This window comes from Canis lupus, chromosome 37, assembly GCF_048164855.1.
Source record: "Canis lupus baileyi chromosome 37, mCanLup2.hap1, whole genome shotgun sequence".
Classification (NCBI taxonomy): Eukaryota; Metazoa; Chordata; class Mammalia; order Carnivora; family Canidae; genus Canis; species Canis lupus.
The window spans coordinates 651,429-670,760 of NC_132874.1; the positions used below are offsets into that span (position 1 = coordinate 651,429).

Here is a 19,332-nt window from a genome sequence, read left to right on the forward strand (position 1 = left end):
CCTCGGCGGCCCAGTCGCGCATCCCGGGGCTCCGCGGGGCCGCAGGACCCCAGGGCCGCTGGGCGGGGCCGCGACGCACGGAGGGACGGGGAGGGAGGGCCGCGCGGGGGCCGTGCGCGTTGGGGACCCGGGGCGGGAGGGGCCGCCTGCCCGCGCCGCCCGGAAGCCGCGAGCGGGAGGGCGCGCGGGTGAGCGGGATCCGCGGAGAGCCGGCGCCGGGGCCCATGCCCGTGCGCCCCCGCGGGCCCGCGTCATGGCCTCCGGGAGCGTGGCCGAGTGCCTGCAGCAGGAGACCACCTGCCCCGTGTGCCTGCAGTACTTCGCGGAGCCCATGATGCTCGACTGCGGCCACAACATCTGTTGCGCGTGCCTGGCCCGCTGCTGGGGCGCGGCGGAGACCAACGTGTCGTGCCCGCAGTGCCGGGAGACCTTCCCGCAGCGCCACATGCGGCCCAACCGGCACCTGGCCAACGTGACCCAGCTGGTGAAGCAGCTGCGCACCGAGCGGCCGTCGGGGCCCGGGGGCGAGATGGGCGTGTGCGAGAAGCACCGCGAGCCGCTGAAGCTGTACTGCGAGGAGGACCAGATGCCCATCTGCGTGGTGTGCGACCGCTCCCGGGAGCACCGCGGCCACAGCGTGCTGCCGCTCGAGGAGGCGGTGGAGGGCTTCAAGGTAAGGGCCGCGCCCGGGCGGGCGGGCGGGGCGCGAGCGGACAAAGGAGCAGAGGCCGAGAGGCTGCCTCCTCTCCACCTAGAAAATGGCTGAGCCGGACGCGTGCTTTGCAGCCGTCATTTCCTTTCTCTACGCGGAGCCTCGGCGCGCGGGTTTGCGAGAACCTGTAGCTGCTGAGGGAGCCGGAGCCTCCCCGCCCCCACCCGCCCTTCCCGGGGGCCCCTGTGTTTACCCGCCCCCGGGCCCACGGCCCACGGCCCACGGAGAGAGACACCCTCCGTCCCTGCCTGTCTGGAAGAAGGATATGCCCAAAAGCGCGCGCACACGGACACGCTCACGCTCCGGTCGGATCTCGGATGAGCTCAAACTGGGCGCACCAGCAGCAGGTACCCCGGGCTGTGTGCACCACTGGCAGGTGCCCAGCGCGCAGCCTGCAGGCATTTCCCAGCACTTCCCTGTGCTCCGTCCTGCCCTGGAAGCTCGCGCACTGCCCAGGTCAGCCGCCCCGACTCTAGACAGCACACCTACCAGGAAGCTCAGACAAAAGAAATGAGTGGGTAGCCCTTTGTGAACACAGAGTCAACAGCCTGGCACAAACAGTGACATGGAAACAAAGTATCGACTCCAACAGTTGTAACTACATTGGAGGAGCTAGCGTGCGGCGCGGTTCTGTGTGCTTGCAGGCTGCAGAAGGACAGGTGCAGAGTTAGGTCTGTTGAAACGTGAGTACATCTGTGCATAAGTAGTCACTTCACACTTGTGGTACTTTCAGATATATTATTTCACTCATACTGGCAGTGTACTGGAGTTCACTCACACTCCAGTAGCTTGGGAAGGTGGTATTTGTGCAGGTCACACATCAAGAAAACGAGAGAACTTCAATCATTTTCTTGGTATACTCCCATGGAGAGCCAGCCACACCTTAACTCTGAGCTTCCTCATCTACTCACCTTTCCACCAAGCCATGCAGTATCTTTCCAGGGACGGGCAGGTGACCCAGCGGTTTAAGATAAACACAGCTGAGCAGGGGTACTGTAATACCCTGTCCCTGGGAATGGCAGTGTGGTCCAGGGGCAGGTGCTCACCAGGGACTTGGCCTCAGGAGTGTGGGTTGTGTGCGTGGTAAGCACGTGGGCCATGCCGATGCCGAGGTCCCTAATCCTGAACCGTGCAGCTGTTTCTGCTTTTCTCAGGAGCAAATCCAGAACCAGCTGGACCACCTGAAAAGAGTCAAGGATTTAAAGAAGAGGCGGCGGGCACAGGGGGAGCAGGCACGAGCCGAACTTCTGGTAAGAGTCCTGGGAATTCACAGGTACTATCATGTTTGTTGGTGGCTCTGTCCTCTGTAAGTCTGAAGTCACTTAACTGTATCCAGTCAGGTCACTCAGAACCTAGGTGTGGGTGACACAGCCCTGGGTGGCATTTGGGAACTCTCCTGGAGAGCCAAGGGATTCCCACATTTTGGAGGGAGAGATGGAAGAGCTGAGGATGGCACCCCTGTGGATCTGACCTACCAAAAGTTTAACCTGCTTGACTTGTATAGATCAGAGTTGATCCTGGGTGAAATTCCTAGGCACAGCTAGCTTTCCTTGGTGCCATTCTGCAGACAGATGGTGATGGTGGCTGATCCAGTGGCTCTAGCTAGTGACTGACGTGCTCATTTGTAATGGAATGTTTGAAGTTTTTGTTTTGACAACCCAAAAAAAAAAAGGAGACTTTTATATATATAACCTTATATCTACCATATAGGTGCCTAAGTAATTTTTTTAACAGTAAATAAATTATTAGCAATTCCCAAGAGGTGCTTCCATCTGAAAAGCAAACTCTTAGTGGTGTCTAGCATCATCTTGTGAAATTCTGTCAGTCCTGACCAGGGTGAAGTAAACAACTTTGGGGCAGGGAACTTATTCTCATGGTGCCTTCGGATGCCACCGTCTGTTCTGCCCACACAATCTGCTGAGACCTCACCTCCCCTAGCTTGAGAAGAGGGCAGATGGATGGAGAATCTCCCGGTGTGCCTGAGTGGACTCAGATTATCATGCACACAACCAATGTGTCGTCCTCTGTGGGAAGATTGTCAGAGGAGAATCCGGACATTTGGACATACTTCTTGGCTGAGACAGCTGGGTAGATGGCGTGATACGCCTTCTCTGGGCCTGTCTCCTCTGTGAAATGGGTTTTTAGCAAGGCTAGTACTGCTGTCTCCTTCCCTTCCGTGGTGTGGCGGTGTTTCTCTAGTTGTCACTTGAGGAATTGAGTGACTGGGGAGGGGAGGGCAGAGCTGCTGAAATGTCCTGCAATGCAAGGGATAGTTCCCTGCCAGGCAGAGTCCCCCCACCAGCGTGCCAGGAGCAGCCCCTTCCAGAAGCGCTGGGTCTTTTTCAGCTTTACTTTTCTGTTTCTGAGGTTGCACTGTGTCATTTATGCCTTTGAAAGACTTTAGGTAAGGAGAGGTGAGACCTTACCAAAAGGATGCGAAACAGGTTTGTGTTCACTCCTCAGTGTGTTGCACAGAGAGTGCTTAGGAAGGTGGTGAGAAGAGTGGGTCATGGGAAAGGTTCTCAGGAAGAGTGGAGCTCAGGACAGGTGTCAACAAACATCTGTAAAGGGCCACATAGTCAGGATTTTTGACTCCGTGGGCCACTTAGTCTATGTCACAACTACTCAACTCTGTCGTGACAGCTGAAGGCAGCATAATATAATATGTGAATGATGGGTGTGGCTGGGCCCCAGGAAAACTTAATTCCCCAGGAGTAAACAAAGGGAGCTTGCTGACACTTTGTTTAGCAGAGAGCCTCAGGGTTTTGGCAGTGGGAGGTAGATAGAGAAGGAAGGGTAGACTAGTTTTGGCAAACATCTGTTCCAGAAGGGCACCACACCCATAGCCAATGAGGGTAGGTGATGAACAGCCCTGGTGGCCAGAAAGGGGGTGAGGGCCGCACGGGAAGGGCCTTGGTGACGTGGTTGCAGTCATGATGCGAGGATTGAGTGTCCTAGTCCACCCCACATGGCATATATCTGAACCCAGTCACTTCCCTTTCACGGCTCCTAGTTGCAGGAAAGTCTTGCCCCACCCTGGCCTTCCAGGCAAGGTGTGTTCTCTCTTACCTCTTCTGGCTTCTCCCTCAAAACTTAGGTGCTTTGCCAGACACCATCGTTCACCATCTCTCCCGTCGTTTCTTCTGCCAGGAAAGCGTGTCTACCCTTTGACCACATGGTGAACCCCTGTTTCTCCAACCACACTGTGTGTGTTACATTGCCTCTGTGAAGGCTGTACCAGCTTCTCCCACTGCAGGCCATCCTGTCCTCACTACCTGTGGTTGCATGTGTCATGTGAACCGGGCTCTCCTGTGACTATATTCCTTATTTCTGGGGTAACTCACTTCTCAGCCATTGTGTCTAGTCGGTAAAGCCTGAGACCAGGAGTGAATGAACAGGATGCTTGTTTTAGCATGCCGGGACAAGATGATGAGGTCTCAGGGTAGGTAGTCAGGGACAGACATGAAGGGCTCTAGAAGGGAGCCTTCTGTCCTTCAGTACCCTCCCCTGTCATCTACGCAGAGCCTGACCCAGATGGAGAGGGAGAAGATTGTCTGGGAGTTTGAGCAGCTCTATCACTCCTTGAAGGAACATGAGTATCGCCTCCTGGCCCGCCTTGAGGAGCTAGACTTGGCCATCTACAACAGCATCAACGGTGCCATCACCCAGTTCTCCTGCAACATCTCCCACTTGAGTAGCCTGATTGCCCAGCTAGAAGAGAAGCAGCAGCAGCCCACCAGGGAGCTCCTGCAGGTAAGGCATGGAGGTGTGGAGTGTCCCACCAACGTGGCTCCTGCCAAAAAGTCTCCCTTCCCTCTTTGCTAGGCAGTATGGAGCACCTCCCCCTCCCCGCCCCGGTCAACTCTAGGAGTAACAAGCCCTAGCTCAGCTCTCTGGGCTTGTCAGAGAGAAAACATGCATAACAGAAGTTCCAGTTGACACAACTTGGATCGGTCAGTTGCATTGTCTCACGGGAAGGGCAAGAGGAAGACCTAATGCCTAGGCCTGTCCTGTACCCACACGTGGTCTGATCACACTCTTGACCTCTCTGGGCCTCAGTGACCTGATCTACTCCTGGTGTAATGGGAGGTTCAGCCTACATGCCATTTAAAGATTTGAGTAAAGATACTCAGTGAAATGTCCTGTAATTTTAACATATATGTGTACATTAGCACAGCCACAAAACTGAGCACTGGAGCAGGTGGTTGGCCCAAGCGGTCCCTGTGATTTAAGCTGGGTGTAGTTACAAAGCTGCATTGACCTAACCTGGCAAGGCCACAGGAAATGTGCTGTTGTTCATTGAGTGCATATGAATTGTCTTTTCTGGGTCCGGCAGTATTCTGGGCACTGGGATTAAGTGGTGAAAAGCTGTCCTGAAATGTATATTCTAATGTCAGAGTCAGGTACTAAAGAGAACAGCAGGGATCCCTAGGTGGCGCAGCGGTTTGGCGCCTGCCTTCGGCCTAGGGCGCGATCCTGGAGACCCGGGATCGAATCCCACGTCGGGCTCCCGGTGCATGGAGCCTGCTTCTCCCTCTGCCTGTGTCTCTGCCTCTCTCTCTCTCTCTGTGACTATCATAAATAAATAAAAAAATAAAATAAAAAAAAAAAAAATAAAGAGAACAGTGGGTGTAATGGGTGTTCATAAATGCCATTAAAAGGGATGATGGCATAGGGCACAGGTCAGCAAACCACTCCACCACCTGTTTTTGTATGTCCTTCAGGCTAAGTGGTTTTTACAGTTTGGGAGGGGTTTTTTTTTGTTTGTTTTTTAATAGGAAGAGTGGAGGAAGAGGGGAAGAGAGAATTTTTTTTAAAGATGTTATTTATTCATTCATTCACTCACGAGAGTGAGAGAGAGAGGGAGAAGCAGGTGCATCGCAGGGAGCCCGATGCGGGACTCGATTGCCAGACTGGGATCACACCTTGAGCCGAAGGCTGAGGCTCAACTGCTGAGCCACCCAGGTGTCCTGGGAAGAGAGAACCTTAAGTAGGCTTTATACTCAGTGCAGAAACTATTGTGGGACTTAGTCTCATGACCCGGAGATCATGACCTGAGCCAAAATCAAGAGTCAGACACTTCACCAACTTAGCCACCCAAGGCCCCCTGGTTTTTACAGTTTTAAACGTTTGGAGAAAATCTGAAGATTTTATTTCATGGTATATGAAATTCTATAAAACTCAAACTTTGTTGTCTGCATTTTATTGGCACTTAGCCACTTGCATTCCTGTACATACTGTGTGCATTGTTACTTTCCCACTGCCACAGCAGAGCAGAGTTAAAAACCCAAAATATGTACTATTTGGCTTTTCAGAAAAAGTTTATTGAGTCCTGCTTTAGACTAATAAGAAGGCCTAGCCTTGAGCCTTAATGACCACCAGTATTTAATTGCCAGGGAGGAAAGGAGGAGTTTGCAAAGTGAACACTTGATCAGAGAAGCAGAAAGTGACCAGGAAGGAGGAGTGGACAGCAGAGTCTCATGCAGTTAAGGGCTGACACGCATTTGGTTTAAAGCCACGGGCATTGCTAATGCCCTCAGAGAGAAGTGCCACAGTAAACACTTAACACTTCCCTAAGGAACCATCCTAGGGACAGTGGTGACTGGCAGGGTGTGTGACCACTGTAGGAATGGGTGTCTGGGTTAAGGGGTAAGACTATAAGGAGAGGTGAGGATTGTGGGACTTTGTGGGAAGGGATGCTTAAAGAAACAAACTAAACATATTGTCAAAGATCATGTGGGAGGAGAGTCTGTTGTAAGGATCTGGGTGAGGAAAGTCATTGAAGCTGTAAAATTAATGAACTTATCACTAATGTCTGTGTCAGAAAAGATGGAAGGGAAAGGGGACTAAGCACATGTATAGGATGTAGTTTTGGAAGATCTTTGGGAAGAGAGGAGGGTGGGGGGGAGGTGGGGATGCAGGCAGGTTGAGGTTTGGTAGCAAAAACATGGTAGCTTTTATTGTCTTGACGTGGGAGAGCAGGGTCATCTGTGGCCGCAGAACAGGAATCAGGAAAGTCACTCACTTTAAAGAATAAGGGGAAGTTTTGAAAATACTCTTTTAGAGTATGGGAAGACCAGGTGATTTGTGAGCTACTGGAGGAACACTTGGTCGGTGAACGTCGCCCCAGTCAGCCTTGCTGTGATGTTGTCTTCCATCCTGCCTTCTGAGACCATCACTGCTCTGTTGACGTCATAGGGAAAGCAGGTAGTGGGTGCATTCAGGATTATGGCTTTAGGAGATAGCAGCACTGAGGGTTTTGGTTTGTTATTATAAAATTCACATAAGTTCATCATTTCTAAGTGTTTGACTCAGTAGCATTTAGTAAACTCACAGTGTTGTTTGATCATCACAACTGTACAGGTCTTGAATACTGTTATCACCTCAAAAGGAAACCTTGTATCCATTAAATACATAGTCATTCTTCCTTTCTGCTGTTGTCTCCCCACCTTTGCCTACAAGTACAGTCCTACAGCATGTAGCCTTTTGTATCTGACTTCCTTCACTTGCCATACTTTTTTCAAGGTTCCTCGGTGTTCTAGCATGGATTGATACTTCATTTCTTTGTATGGCTGGATAATATTCTATAATATGGATAAACACCACGTGTTGTTTCACTTGTGTTGCATTCATGAATTGATGGACATTTGCTTTGTTTCCAAACCTTATGGCAATTGTGAATAGTGTTCGGTGAATATTAACACCATGATAGGCTTCACCAATTTGTTGCATCATCTGTGCAGGGGATGTGTTCCAGTTTGAGTTTATGTGCTGCCAAAGTGAGCATTAGAGGTTTAAATTTTTTTTTTTTTAAGATATTTGTGAGGACATTTTTGAACAGATGGGGTCTGTTAAAGAAAGAGGGGTCATGGACATGGAATGAGAGGGAGAGAGATGGTCTTGATCATTTCCAGAGAGTGGTTATGATGGATGTCATTGTAAAAGCAAGCTAATTCCTACGTAATGAAATATTGGAGGCTTTCCTGCTGAGGTGGGGAACAGGACAAGATGCCCACTATTGTCCTATTGTCTACCTCTATTTAACATTGTACTGGAGGTTTTAACTAATATAATTAGATAAAACAATTGCAAGCATAGGAATTGGAAAAGACGGGGCACCTTGCTGACTTAGCTGGTGGAGCATGTGACTCTTGATCTTGGGGTTAGTTTGAGCTCCATGTTGGGTGTAGAGTTTACTTAAAAATAGAATCTTTTTTTTTTTTTAAGATTATTTATTTATTTATTCATGAGAGAGACAGAGGGTGGGGCAGAGACACAGGCAGAGGGAGAAGCAGGCTCCTCCCAGGGAGCCTGATGCAGGACTTGATCCCAGGACCCCAGGATCACACCCTGAGCCAAAGACAGACGCTCAGTTGCGAAGCCACCCAGGTATCCCAAGACAGTTTAGAAAAGGGTACTCCATTTCCAATTGCAAAAAGAAAAAAGGTAAAGTAATAAGACATTTTTTGTTCTTGGCCAAGACATGTTGACATTATCACATTGTCAGTTCTTTATAAATTAATGTATAAACTTAGTGCAATCCCAACAAAAACAGAACACACTTTTTCTAGAGCTAAACAGATTGATAGTAAGGTTCAGATAGAAAAATAATAGCTGGGAAACTGAGAAAGAAGAGCTGTGGGTGGGAACTGGCACTATTAGACATTAAAATATACACAGTGCCTGTGTAACCAAACCAGCTGGTAACAGCTCAGCAGAAAAACACACATACACACTGTCACCATTCAAAAGACCAGTGTGAAGGGGCACCTGGGTGGCTGTGCATCTGACTCTTGATTTCGGCTTAGGTCATGATCTCACAGCCTCCATGCTCAGTGGAGACTCTGCTTGAAATTCTCCCTCTCCTTCTGCTCCTGTGTGCTCTTTTTCTCTCAAATAATAAATAAATCTTCAAAAGACCAGTGCCAAATTGAAAGAAAATTGTAGCAAATATCACAAATGGAGATAATAGAAATAATATATAAAGAACGTTTAAAAAATTAAGAGGGAGGGAAAAGACAAGTTCTTTAGAAAAATGAGCACAAGATATGAACAGGCAATTTGCAAAAGAACTGTAAAATTGGACTAGGAACTTGCGAAAAAGTGTTCTACTGTACTTTTAATAAGATCCAAATAAAAACCATGCTCTAATACCCTTTTTCCCCCATTAGAATAGAAATTTTTTTTTTTTTTTTTTAGCAAAATTTTCTTAATTCAGTACACTGTTAGCAAGGATGTGGGAGAGAGAATCTCATATGCTGGTAGGAAGACAAATTGTTTTGGCAGCATACATGCAGTTAGAATTTTTTTTAAGACTATTTATTTATGAGAGACACAGAGAGAAGCAGAGACAAAAGCAGAGGAAGAAGCAGGCTCCCTGTGGGGAGCCCAGTGCGACTCTGTCCCAGGACCCCGGGATCATGACATGAGCAGAAGGCAGACACTCAACCACTGAGCTACCCCGGTGCCCCCATGCAGTTAGAATTTGACCAAGAATCCTTTCAGGAATTTACTTTGAAGATATATCGACACATGAAAATATGTACAAAAATACATATGCACAAAGTTACTCAATGTAACATTGTAATTGCGAAATATTGGAAAAACCCACCTATCAAACCGAGAATAGTGGTGGAATCAGTGGTGGAATCGACTGTGTGTACATACAGTGGGATGCTGTGCAGCTGTCAAGAGAGTAAGGAAGAGACTCATGAAGTAATAGAGAGTGGTTTCCAGGAGTGGATTGTTAAGTGAAAAATCATAGTGCAGGATCTAGAGTGTGCTACTTTTTGTGTAGGAAAAAAGATAATTGGAACATCTTGTATTTGCTTATTTTTGCAGAGGAAACAGTAGAAGAATAAACCAGATGGGAATGGGGAAAATGGGATGGGAAGGGATAGGATAAAAAGTGACAGATACTCTGTGGCCAAGTTTCAGACTTTTTGTGCATCAAAGTAAATAAGAACAGTGATAGATTATAACCTGTTAAATAAAATAAGAATATATGAGTCAATACTACTAATAAACAGGCAGAAATTACCTTTTTTCTAAAAAAAAAAAAAACATATATATATATATATATATTTTATTTATTTTTTTCATGAGAGAGACAGAGAGAGGCAGGCTCCTTACAGGGAGCCCAATGCAGGACTGGATCCCCAGACTGGATCACGCCCTGAGCCAAAGGCAGCTAGCTGCTCAACCGCTGAGCCACCCAGGTGTCCCAAAATTACTCTTTCTGTAGGATGTCGACTAAGTGATATAGAAGGAATTTTGAAGCTAACCAATGACCCTTTAGTAACCATCGTAGTAAAATTTAATTCAGACAGTAATAATCAGTGGATGCTAAGTCTAAGGGAGGAAGTTTATAAAGAATGCCCCATTGACATAGTTTCAAAGTATCAGTTTTGGATTACTTATTAGTTATAAGAGGAAAGGTAGTGGCTATACAATGATCAGAATTGCCCCAGTAAGGGGCAAGTGAGTATTATGTACCTTTAGAAGGATATACCACTGGGCGCCTGGGTAACTCAGTTGGTTAAGTATTGGACTCTTGTTTCAGCTCAAGTCTTGATATCAGGGTCCTGGGATTAAGCCCTGCATCAGGCTCCATGCTCATTGGGGCATCTGCTTCTCCCTCTGCCTCTACCCCTCCCCCCTGCTTGTGCGTTCTGTCTCTCAAATAAGTAAGTGAAATCTTAAAAAAAAAAAAAAGAAGAAGAAGAAGAAGAAGAAGAACATACCATACACCAGTTAAAGATGATACAGCCTGGATTTAATCATGAGGGGAATATCTGACAAACTCCAAAGGAAGGATGATATCCTGTAGAATAAACAACCTATATTAAACCAGTGTCAGTGTCACAAAAGACAAATCAGCCCTAAGGAGCCATTCCAGATATGCATGGTGATAGCTGAGTGTGGTGAATGGTCATGGATTACCGAGCAGGGAAGAGAGTAGCTGAAGATCACTTTATTAAGGTGATTGGTTAAGGGCCTGCCTTTGGCCCAGGGTGCAGTCCTGGAGTCCCGGGATTGAGTCCCACATCAGGCTTCTGGCATGGAGCCTGCTTCTCCCTCTGCCTATGTCTCTGCCTCTCTCTCTCTCTCTACGTCTATCATGAATAAATAAATATAATCTTAAAAAAAATAAGGTGATTGGTTAAACTAGAGTATGGACTGGGTTAGATAAAGGTTTTCTTAGATCATTGATCATTAGATCCATGTTCCTTATTCTGGATTGAATAACTACTGTGGTTATGTGAGAAAATGTACTTATCCTTAGGAAAAACACACAGAAGTATTAACGGGGCAAAGATACAGCATAGAATGTAAATAGTGATCTCTCAAATGGTTCTGCATATAAATGTGGTTATAAAATCTGGAAAATTGGGGATCCCTGGGTGGCTCGGCGGTTTGGTGCCTGCCTTCAGCTCAGGGTGTGGTCCCGGGATCAGGTCCCACATCAATCTCCTTGCATGGAGCCTGCTTCTCCCTCTGCCTGTGTCTCTGCCTCTCTCTCTCTCTCTCGAATAAATGAATAAAATCTTAAAAAAAAAAATCTGGAAAGTCTGGGAAGGGGTATCCAGGAGCTCTGTACTAGCAGCTTTTCTGTGTATTTGAAATTATTTCACAATAAAAAGTTAAAGCAAGCTGGACAAGTAGGCAGTTGTGGTCTGAGGGTGGGATACTGGAGTTTGGAAATTTGAAATCGTGAGATCCTGGGCCAGTGGGGCAGAAGCAGGACAGAGGAGATGCTGGGAGTGCAAACTGTGCATCTCACTTTGCTCACCCTGACTCTAGGTCCTGGGCTGAGTTGTGGTCCTTGTCTCCCTGGCTTTTCGTAGGAGGGCCAGCTGGTTCCTGGGTTTCCAACCAACATCTGAAGGAAAACTGAAGCTACGAGGTCTCATGGTTATCTTTTCCTTTCTCTTGTAGGACATCGGGGACACACTGAGCAGGTACGGTGTTCTCTCTCTCCAGTGCTCAGTCACACAGGAGGATGTTTCCCTTAGACTCATAAATCCTGAAAGGAGCCAGAGAAGGACATCTGACGAGAGTGAAACACAGCCTGCCCGTCTCTGGACCAAGTCACTGGTGTGCAGAGAGCTGGATGGACCACAGTTCTGCTTAGTAAACTCAGGAATTACTGACAAACTGCGGGTGAATGAGTACCTGTGATTTGTGAGGATACATCTGTGGAGAGCAAAGGCTCACACAGAGCTGGCCAAAGTGCAAGGGTTTCAGAGTCCTCTCCCCAACTGTATGATGGGGAAAATATGGCCTAAGAGGAGTGTGGGTGGCTCAGAGTTGCAGAATCAGTGCTAACTTACCTGATACAGGCCCCTGTTCTCATTCCTTCTTGGCTGTGTGATCTGATGGGGACGGGGAGGAGCGGGCCAGATGCCAAAGTTCACCTGTGTTTGCAGGACAGACAGGGGCCCATGGGCTGGGGTTTGGTGCAGCAGCATCTACAGGGGCAGAGGCTGACTTAGAAGGAGCTGAACTTTCAGATTGTTTAAAACACTGCACAGTACAAGCCCTCCAGAGAAATGAGCTGGGCCAGGGCCTCATAGATAGAGTAGGTTGGCTGGGAGTGCCACATGGAGAGATTCTGGGGTAAAATCGAGGGTTTGAGGGAGATGAATTGGAGCGTGTCCAGTCCCAGCCAGATGGCCCCAGTGATCCCTGCCCTTACAGTCACTGATGCCGGTCCAGTTCTGGCCTGACATGGGGAGATAGACCCTTCAGAGCCCAGCGTTTTATGACATTAATGTTGGGGTCTGGCTGTATGAGATAGGAAACCAAAAATTTCGTTGGCTTAAAGCTGAAACATAATTTCAGAAATTGCCACCTGTGAGGAAGGTGCAGGTGTAGGTAGCCAGGGGCGGAGCAGGGAGTTTCCTTCTTTCCGCTCTCCTGCTGTCCTTGAAGTCCCGGTCCAGGATGGTTGCTGGAACGCCAGCCAGCATGAGGGTGATAAGTACGTCACAGCACGCTCCCCCTGAAGTAGGCTTCGCAGATTGTCATGAGACACTCCTTCCCTCTTACTGGCCAGAGCTCAGTCACAGGGTTGCATCTAGACGGGGCAGCCGTGAGCGCGGTGTAACTTGGGAGATGGGAGATGGGATATTGGGGAGGCAGCTGGCAGTCATGGATCATGGACCCCCTGAACAGGGTGGGTGCCAATCTGCCTGAAAAGGGTTCTTACCTCTGGATTGTTGCCCACCATGAAGCTCAAGGACTTTGTCATGGAATCTTTTGCTTTCTGGCACGGTCAGCCTTCTATTCGGTTTAATTCAGTAAACCTTTTTGAGGACAAGCCATTTGAAAATCCATGAGCTAGGTCCTGTTGGGGGAATGGAGATGAGGAAGCTGTTTCTCCTGCTTTTGTCCAGAGGATCACAGTCTAGGCAGAGAAGAGGGAAAAGGCTGTAGGGGCTGCTTTAAACACTGTTGGTCATTTTAACCCAGACTTTGTCTGGGTTTCTGAAGTCATAGGGTTAGAGGAGGGGAGGGATTCACTCCTTTTTTTTTTTTTTCTTTTTTTTTTTAGAGCTGAAAGAATCCGGATCCCTGAGCCCTGGATCACACCTCCAGATCTGCAGGAGAAAATCCACATTTTTGCACAAAAATGTCTGTTCTTGACGGAAAGTCTGAAGCAGTTCACAGGTAACAGGAAGATAGGGATCCCTTAGGGGAAATGCATTCATGCTCTGAATATCTGTCTTGCTTGCCTGTCCAGCCGGATATGAGATGCAAACTGAATGTCTTCTCTTCTCCACTTAGAAAAAATGCAGTCAGATATGGAGAAAATCCAAGGTAAATTTCTATATTTCCTGGGCTTTTGATGTTGAAGTTTCCTGGGCAAGTGATCATCTACTTTAAAGGTGCGGGAAAATGAGAAGGAGTGACACCACTGGCTAGCCTTCTCTGATCTGCTTCTTCCTTTTGCTTTAGTCATCTCAATTGATAGTCTTTTTTTTTTAATTTGAAGTCCGTGTACTCAGTTCTCAGTCTATATTGATGGGGGTGAAAAACAGCAACCCAAAAATTAATTAATCCAGAATTTGCTTAATTCTTTTCTAATTGGGAAAAGAATGAACAGAAACTCTCCTAATTGTGTTTCATCAGAGCCGGTGTTCAAGGTTATAACTTGCTGAGTCCCTCCTGCTCATGGGCATTGGTGCTGACCAGGGTGGGGGGTCAAACAGCCCCTGGGGGAGTAATAGCAGGAATCAGGCCACCCTGGGCCACTGCTGGCTCTTAGGAAGGATTCCACACTGATTTCCTCGTCTGCAAAAATGAGGAAAAGAATTGTTCTTACCTCAAGAGGTTGTTGGATTAAGTTCCGAAAGCCTTGAGAATGGAGCCTGACATATACAAACATAAATACAAGGTTTATTTAAGTAAAGTGGTTTGGGTAGTAAAGGGAAGCCCCTTCTAAATGTAAAATTTTCTGTTCATGAGCCTCATTCAGTTAGGAGTTGGTTATATCCTAAGTGCTGAAATTCCTAGACAGTCCAATGGAATCTGAAACCTTCACATGTAGGCAAACCCCCTCTTCTTTGTTACAAATGACAAATCCCCATAATCTCTGCTGTTTCCTGTATGTTGTATAGACTAAGACCTTCTTTGCAGTTTATCTTTCCAGATACATACTTTTTTGGCCTCTAGCAACATACGTAGGGGACACTCCAATGCCTTCCACAGGCAAACAAAATAGGGAGAAACTGCCCTAAATACAGTGGGTAATACCGGAAGTGGTCAGTTCAAGCGTGAATTCCCTTGAATTTGAATCTGGCCTCATTAATTTTTCCTACTCTCCCCCCACCTGAAAGCCTCATGAGGGCTTATTTGTGAACATGCTTTGTCCACTGCTCAGTACTTCTTGTGTCAGTGCTGGCATTTGCCCTGGCGTGGTGGTGGGTATCGCCCACGGAGCCACCCAGCCCTTAGAACACAGGTGGCTTCTGAAGGCCAAGAGTTGTGCATGAGAAAAACAGCAACCCAAAATGAGGTGGATTGGAAGAGCATTTCACTGGAGGGTGGATTCCCTGACCTTGGTTCAGTTTGATCCCATTTGCTACCAAAATTCCCTGTCCCTCTTCCTGTAGAGCTCTCGGTTGAACGATGTTGGGTCAAGAAATCAGTATACAGCTGACAACAGGAATGCAGGGCTGATGAAACTGTAGCTTTGTGGAGACTCTTAATGAGAGTCTCTGCTCAGGTATCTCGGAAATACTCACTTGGTGTCTGTTAACTACTACTCTCTTGTTCTTTCAGAATTGAGAGAGGCTCAGTTATACTCAGGTAGGTGATGGAGATAAAACCATATGGAAACAGGAATAAAGGTCCTGAAAACCTAACTACCATTATGAATGATTTGGGAAATTGCCTAAATTGGGGTTCTTTGGATTATGTATGCAAAAGTGATAAACAGCAACCACAAAAATACTATTGATTGTTTCCATGTGTTGGCAATATCTTTGCCTCCTAAAATACCTCAAGGCCAAAGCCAGGGACCTCTGAAATAGAAAATCCAGCTGAGGTGCTTGAGTAGGAATTGCAGCCCCCAAAAGAGGAGCACTGCTATAGGGCATCGTTCCTGTGCTTGGGGGAGGGGGTAGGTCAGAGCCTCGGGGCAGCCCCTCCCTGAGCTGGGGCAGGAGCTGAGCTGTCCTACCCCTTGACCATCAGTGTCACTGAGGGGTCAGGAGCCTGAGTAGATCTGTGGTCCCAGAAGTCTTCACATCTTAGGTATGTACTTAGCACAGTTCCATGGAATCCTCCCCATGAAGGGAGGCATACAGCAGGTCTTCCAATGGTGTCCACCACTGTGACCCATATTTTGTTCTAGTAAGTATGAGCTGAATACCTTGCATATGACCTATACCGTCTAGCATCATACAGGGCTCTGTGGGGGGAACAAAGCATAAGACACAGTGTGTGATGGGAAGTACGCGGCATACCCAAAGGCACAGGGCGCTGCTGTACACAGGTTGTTGAACCACAAATCTACGATCTGGGGCTCCTGGTTATCAGTTGCTTTCGTGAACCTTTCATGGAGGCCATTTAGCCTGTCTGAGCTGTGGTTTAGAGAGAGAATGTTTTAAAGCAGGAAAGTACCACATGACTGCAAAATGCTGTCATACTGATCACCCAAGTACATGACTCAGATGATAGAGTTTTAGGTTTAAGGGAGAGAGCATGTGATGACTTGGCTGGTTGACAGCAGCTTTTTGAGAAAGATGTGGGTGTTGTATTGGACATTAGAAAGAGATGAATGGGGTTTGCATGTGCTGAGTAAAGATCTCATGGAATGGAGGATACAAAAGACTGCTTTTCTTTTTTATAAGATTATTTATCTTAGGGTGTGTGCATGTGGGCGGAGGGGCAGAAGGAGAGGGAGAGAGAAACCCAAGCAGACTCCAAACTGAGCCCAGAGCCTGACATGAGGTTGATATCATGACCCTAAGATCACAACCTGACCCGAAAACTTAGAGTTGGACACTCCACCAACTGCACCCCACCCCCACCCCCAGGCACCATTAAAAGAGTGATACGGGTTTGTAGTCGCTTATCACATACCAAAGGCCCAAAATTTAAGTTGAGAATTCAGCTTATAATGGATAATGTGAGTTAAGATGTTAAAAGGAAGGGAATGGAGGTAAAATCTCAGTACTTTCAATATGTCCTGGTTTAGAAAGGTAGTCAGCTAATCCAAACAATACTTTTTGGAATGTCAACTCCAGGATGAATTTCACAAGATGAATGCGGTCTATTGTGGGGCATTCATGTTCTCCTCTTACAGGAGGCAGAGAAGAGCTGGGTGTCCTCTAGTGTGCTTTCCTGGCCCCTGGCTGACTGTCCTCCCCTTTCCCCTGTGTGTCTCCACAGTGGACGTGACTCTAGACCCGGACACAGCCTACCCTAGCTTGATCCTTTCTGACAACCTGCGGCAGGTGCGGTACAGTTACCTCCAGCAAGACCTGCCTGACAACCCTGAGCGGTTCAATCTGTTTCCCTGTGTCTTGGGCTCTCCATGTTTCATCGCTGGGCGACATTACTGGGAGGTAGAAGTGGGAGATAAAGCCAAGTGGACCATAGGTGTCTGTGAAGACTCCGTATGCAGAAAAGGTGGAGTAACCTCGGCCCCCCAGAATGGATTCTGGGCAGTGTCCTTGTGGTATGGGAAGGAGTACTGGGCTCTTACCTCCCCGATGACTGCCCTACCCCTGCGCACCCCTCTCCAGCGGGTGGGGGTTTTCTTGGACTATGATGCTGGTGAGGTCTCCTTCTACAACGTGACAGAGAGGTGTCACACATTTACTTTCTCTCATGCCACCTTCTGTGGGCCTGTCCGGCCTTACTTCAGCCTGAGTTACTCGGGAGGGAAGAGCGCAGCCCCTCTCATCATCTGCCCCATGAGTGGGATCGATGGGTTTTCTGGCCATGTTGGTAATCACGCTCATTCCATGGAGACCTCCCCTTGAGGAGGTGAACTCAGGCCTAGAGGGCTGTTGGCCATGATCCTACCCCAGGCATAAGGTGTCTTGTTGCCTTGCCTTTTCCTGCTTATCACAGCTGGATGTCCTTCCCACTTTCTCTGCCCCTGCAGTGGGAGACAGGGTGTCCACACTCTGTACTGTCCTTTCCCTCCCCATGCAGATGGTCAGATGTAAGGAGATCAAGATGGCCCAGAATTACAAACCAGATGTCCACCTTCAGTGTTTCCAACACTTTTGGTTTTACCCATTACTGGAGGGGATACAGAGTATGGATAATCCCTGGAGAGCCATTCAGGACCCTTCACCGTGGCTCAGCCTGGCTTCCTCTGGTCCAGCCCCACATAGTGGTCGTGGATGTGTGCTGTTCTCTGGACCAGGGCTCCTTTCTAAGAACCTAGAGTGGAACTACCTGGCCCTGTCAGCATGTCTCCCTCTATCCCAATTCCCATTCACTGTAGTTTTATTAACTCCATTAAAGAGGCCTGTATGTGTTTTGATTAGTTAACAGTTATTTTACAATAATGGTGGGAAATGGCCTTACCTCTGTTATGAGATAATGTTCTAATCAATGTACTCTTTGCCTCTGTATTTTTTCTGAGGGCTCTGTTGCTCCCTTCATTCTAATGAAAGGTGTATCCTGGTGTCAGGTGCACGTCATCCAGGATAGTTTCCTGCCAACACCGTCCATTGTTCCTAGATCCCCTCCCACTCACATATGTGGACCTGACAGTTTGTCCCTGCAGTGATTCTGAGGCACTATTCCAGGGACTCATTGACTTTTTTGCCTTCTTTTCTCCACTTCTTTGGGGAGTGGGGGAACTGACCTTTCTAATACGTGCACCATCAAGGGGCATCCCCATAGCCATTGGGTCATGGGGTGTTCTGGGGCCAGAAGGCAAGGGCAGATCACTTCAAGCAAGCCCCCACAATGGCTTAGTCCTGCTTCCCTTCCGGTACATGACCCTCTGTTTGAAAATAAAGTGAGTGTGGATGTTGTTTACATTGTTGTTGTTGTTGTTTTTCTTTTTTTTACATTGTTGTTGTTTTCTGGGTCTTGGTAGGATTGGGTTCATAGAGGTTGGGGGTGGGACTGGAGGGGTAGTTAAGGGTATTGATTTCCCCTATGGGTCCAGAATCCTGTTTGGCCAACATTAGACTTCAAACTGGATGAAAATACTACTTTGCAGTACTATCTACCACTTCCTAATGGTGCTAAGAAAGCAGTTTGGCCATCCACAGCCTATAGCTCTGTGTTGGTTAATCTTGTAATTTCAGTAGGAAAGAGCTCTCTCAAGTCCTTTTTATAACTGGCAGTGGGATGTTGCAGCAATGCTGGGTGTAGGTCAGAAGGTCCAGAACTGGCTTCTAGCCCAGAACCACCAAGCTAAGCCCCTGGGGACACAAGGGTCACCATGTGCTGAGGAGGCAAGATTGGGCTGAGAGAACAGCTTTGTTCCAGGGATTTGGATCTTTCCTGCTTCTGGACATGGCCTCAGAAGATAAGATTTTATGGTCTATAGTTTGTCCTATACAGACCATGGAGGTTCCATGGCTGAAAATCATGAATTGGTGAGATCATGTCCTAATTCATTCTTCCATTCATTATGTAAAGTGAAATCATGTAAGAAGGACCTATAAAGAGGGGCTTCCATGAGGATATAGTGTATGTATGTGAAATATATAGACATGGACCAAGGCACACAGTAGTTTGTGAATGTTCACAAGCCTACAAAGTGGGTACTATTGCACTATTTTACAGTTGCAGAAACAGAGGTACAGAGGAGGTAAGTGGCTTATTCAAGGTGCACAGCTAGGGAGCAGCAGAACCAGGATTCAAACTAAGATGGAACACTTGACCACATACACCTTATCCTTCCCCTCAGTATCTATTATGCTTTTCTGCATGAGAAGGCTGAGCATTGACTGAAAGCCTCAAAGTGCCAGTCCACTGACCTGCTTTCAACAGGAAGTGTCTACTTGAGATGTAAGGGTCTGCAGCTGGAAAGTTGGCTGTAGAATCCCATTCAAAACTCTTATTCCAGTCCACTGGGGCAGAGGGGGAGGAATAGGAGCCCACAAAGAGGACATCTTGGAGGTGTCCAAGAACAT

The 19,332-nt window shown here is 47.6% G+C and overlaps 1 protein-coding gene across 1 annotated transcript; it reads left to right on the forward strand.

Annotated features, from left to right (window-relative positions):
* Nucleotides 1-144: 144 nt before the first annotated feature.
* TRIM27 (tripartite motif containing 27) lies at nt 145-18,223 on the forward strand. Its single transcript, XM_072813980.1, has 8 exons — nt 145-673; nt 1,867-1,962; nt 4,235-4,465; nt 11,651-11,673; nt 13,269-13,384; nt 13,502-13,534; nt 14,999-15,025; nt 16,613-18,223. Exons 1-8 carry the CDS (start codon nt 254-256, stop codon nt 17,206-17,208), a joined length of 1,542 nt encoding a protein of 513 aa, XP_072670081.1. The 5' UTR covers nt 145-253; the 3' UTR covers nt 17,209-18,223.
* Nucleotides 18,224-19,332: the final 1,109 nt, after the last annotated feature.

Bases quoted from the DNA above. Each gene is read 5' to 3' on its own strand.
- TRIM27 (XM_072813980.1), top strand. From the start codon at position 254: ATGGCCTCCGGGAGCGTGGCCGAGTGCCTGCAGCAGGAGACCACCTGC. The intron at 1,963-4,234 runs GTAAGAGTCCTG...TCATCTACGCAG, and splicing joins AGGCACGAGCCGAACTTCTG to AGCCTGACCCAGATGGAGAG. The intron at 11,674-13,268 runs GTACGGTGTTCT...TTTTTTTTTTAG, and splicing joins ATCGGGGACACACTGAGCAG to AGCTGAAAGAATCCGGATCC.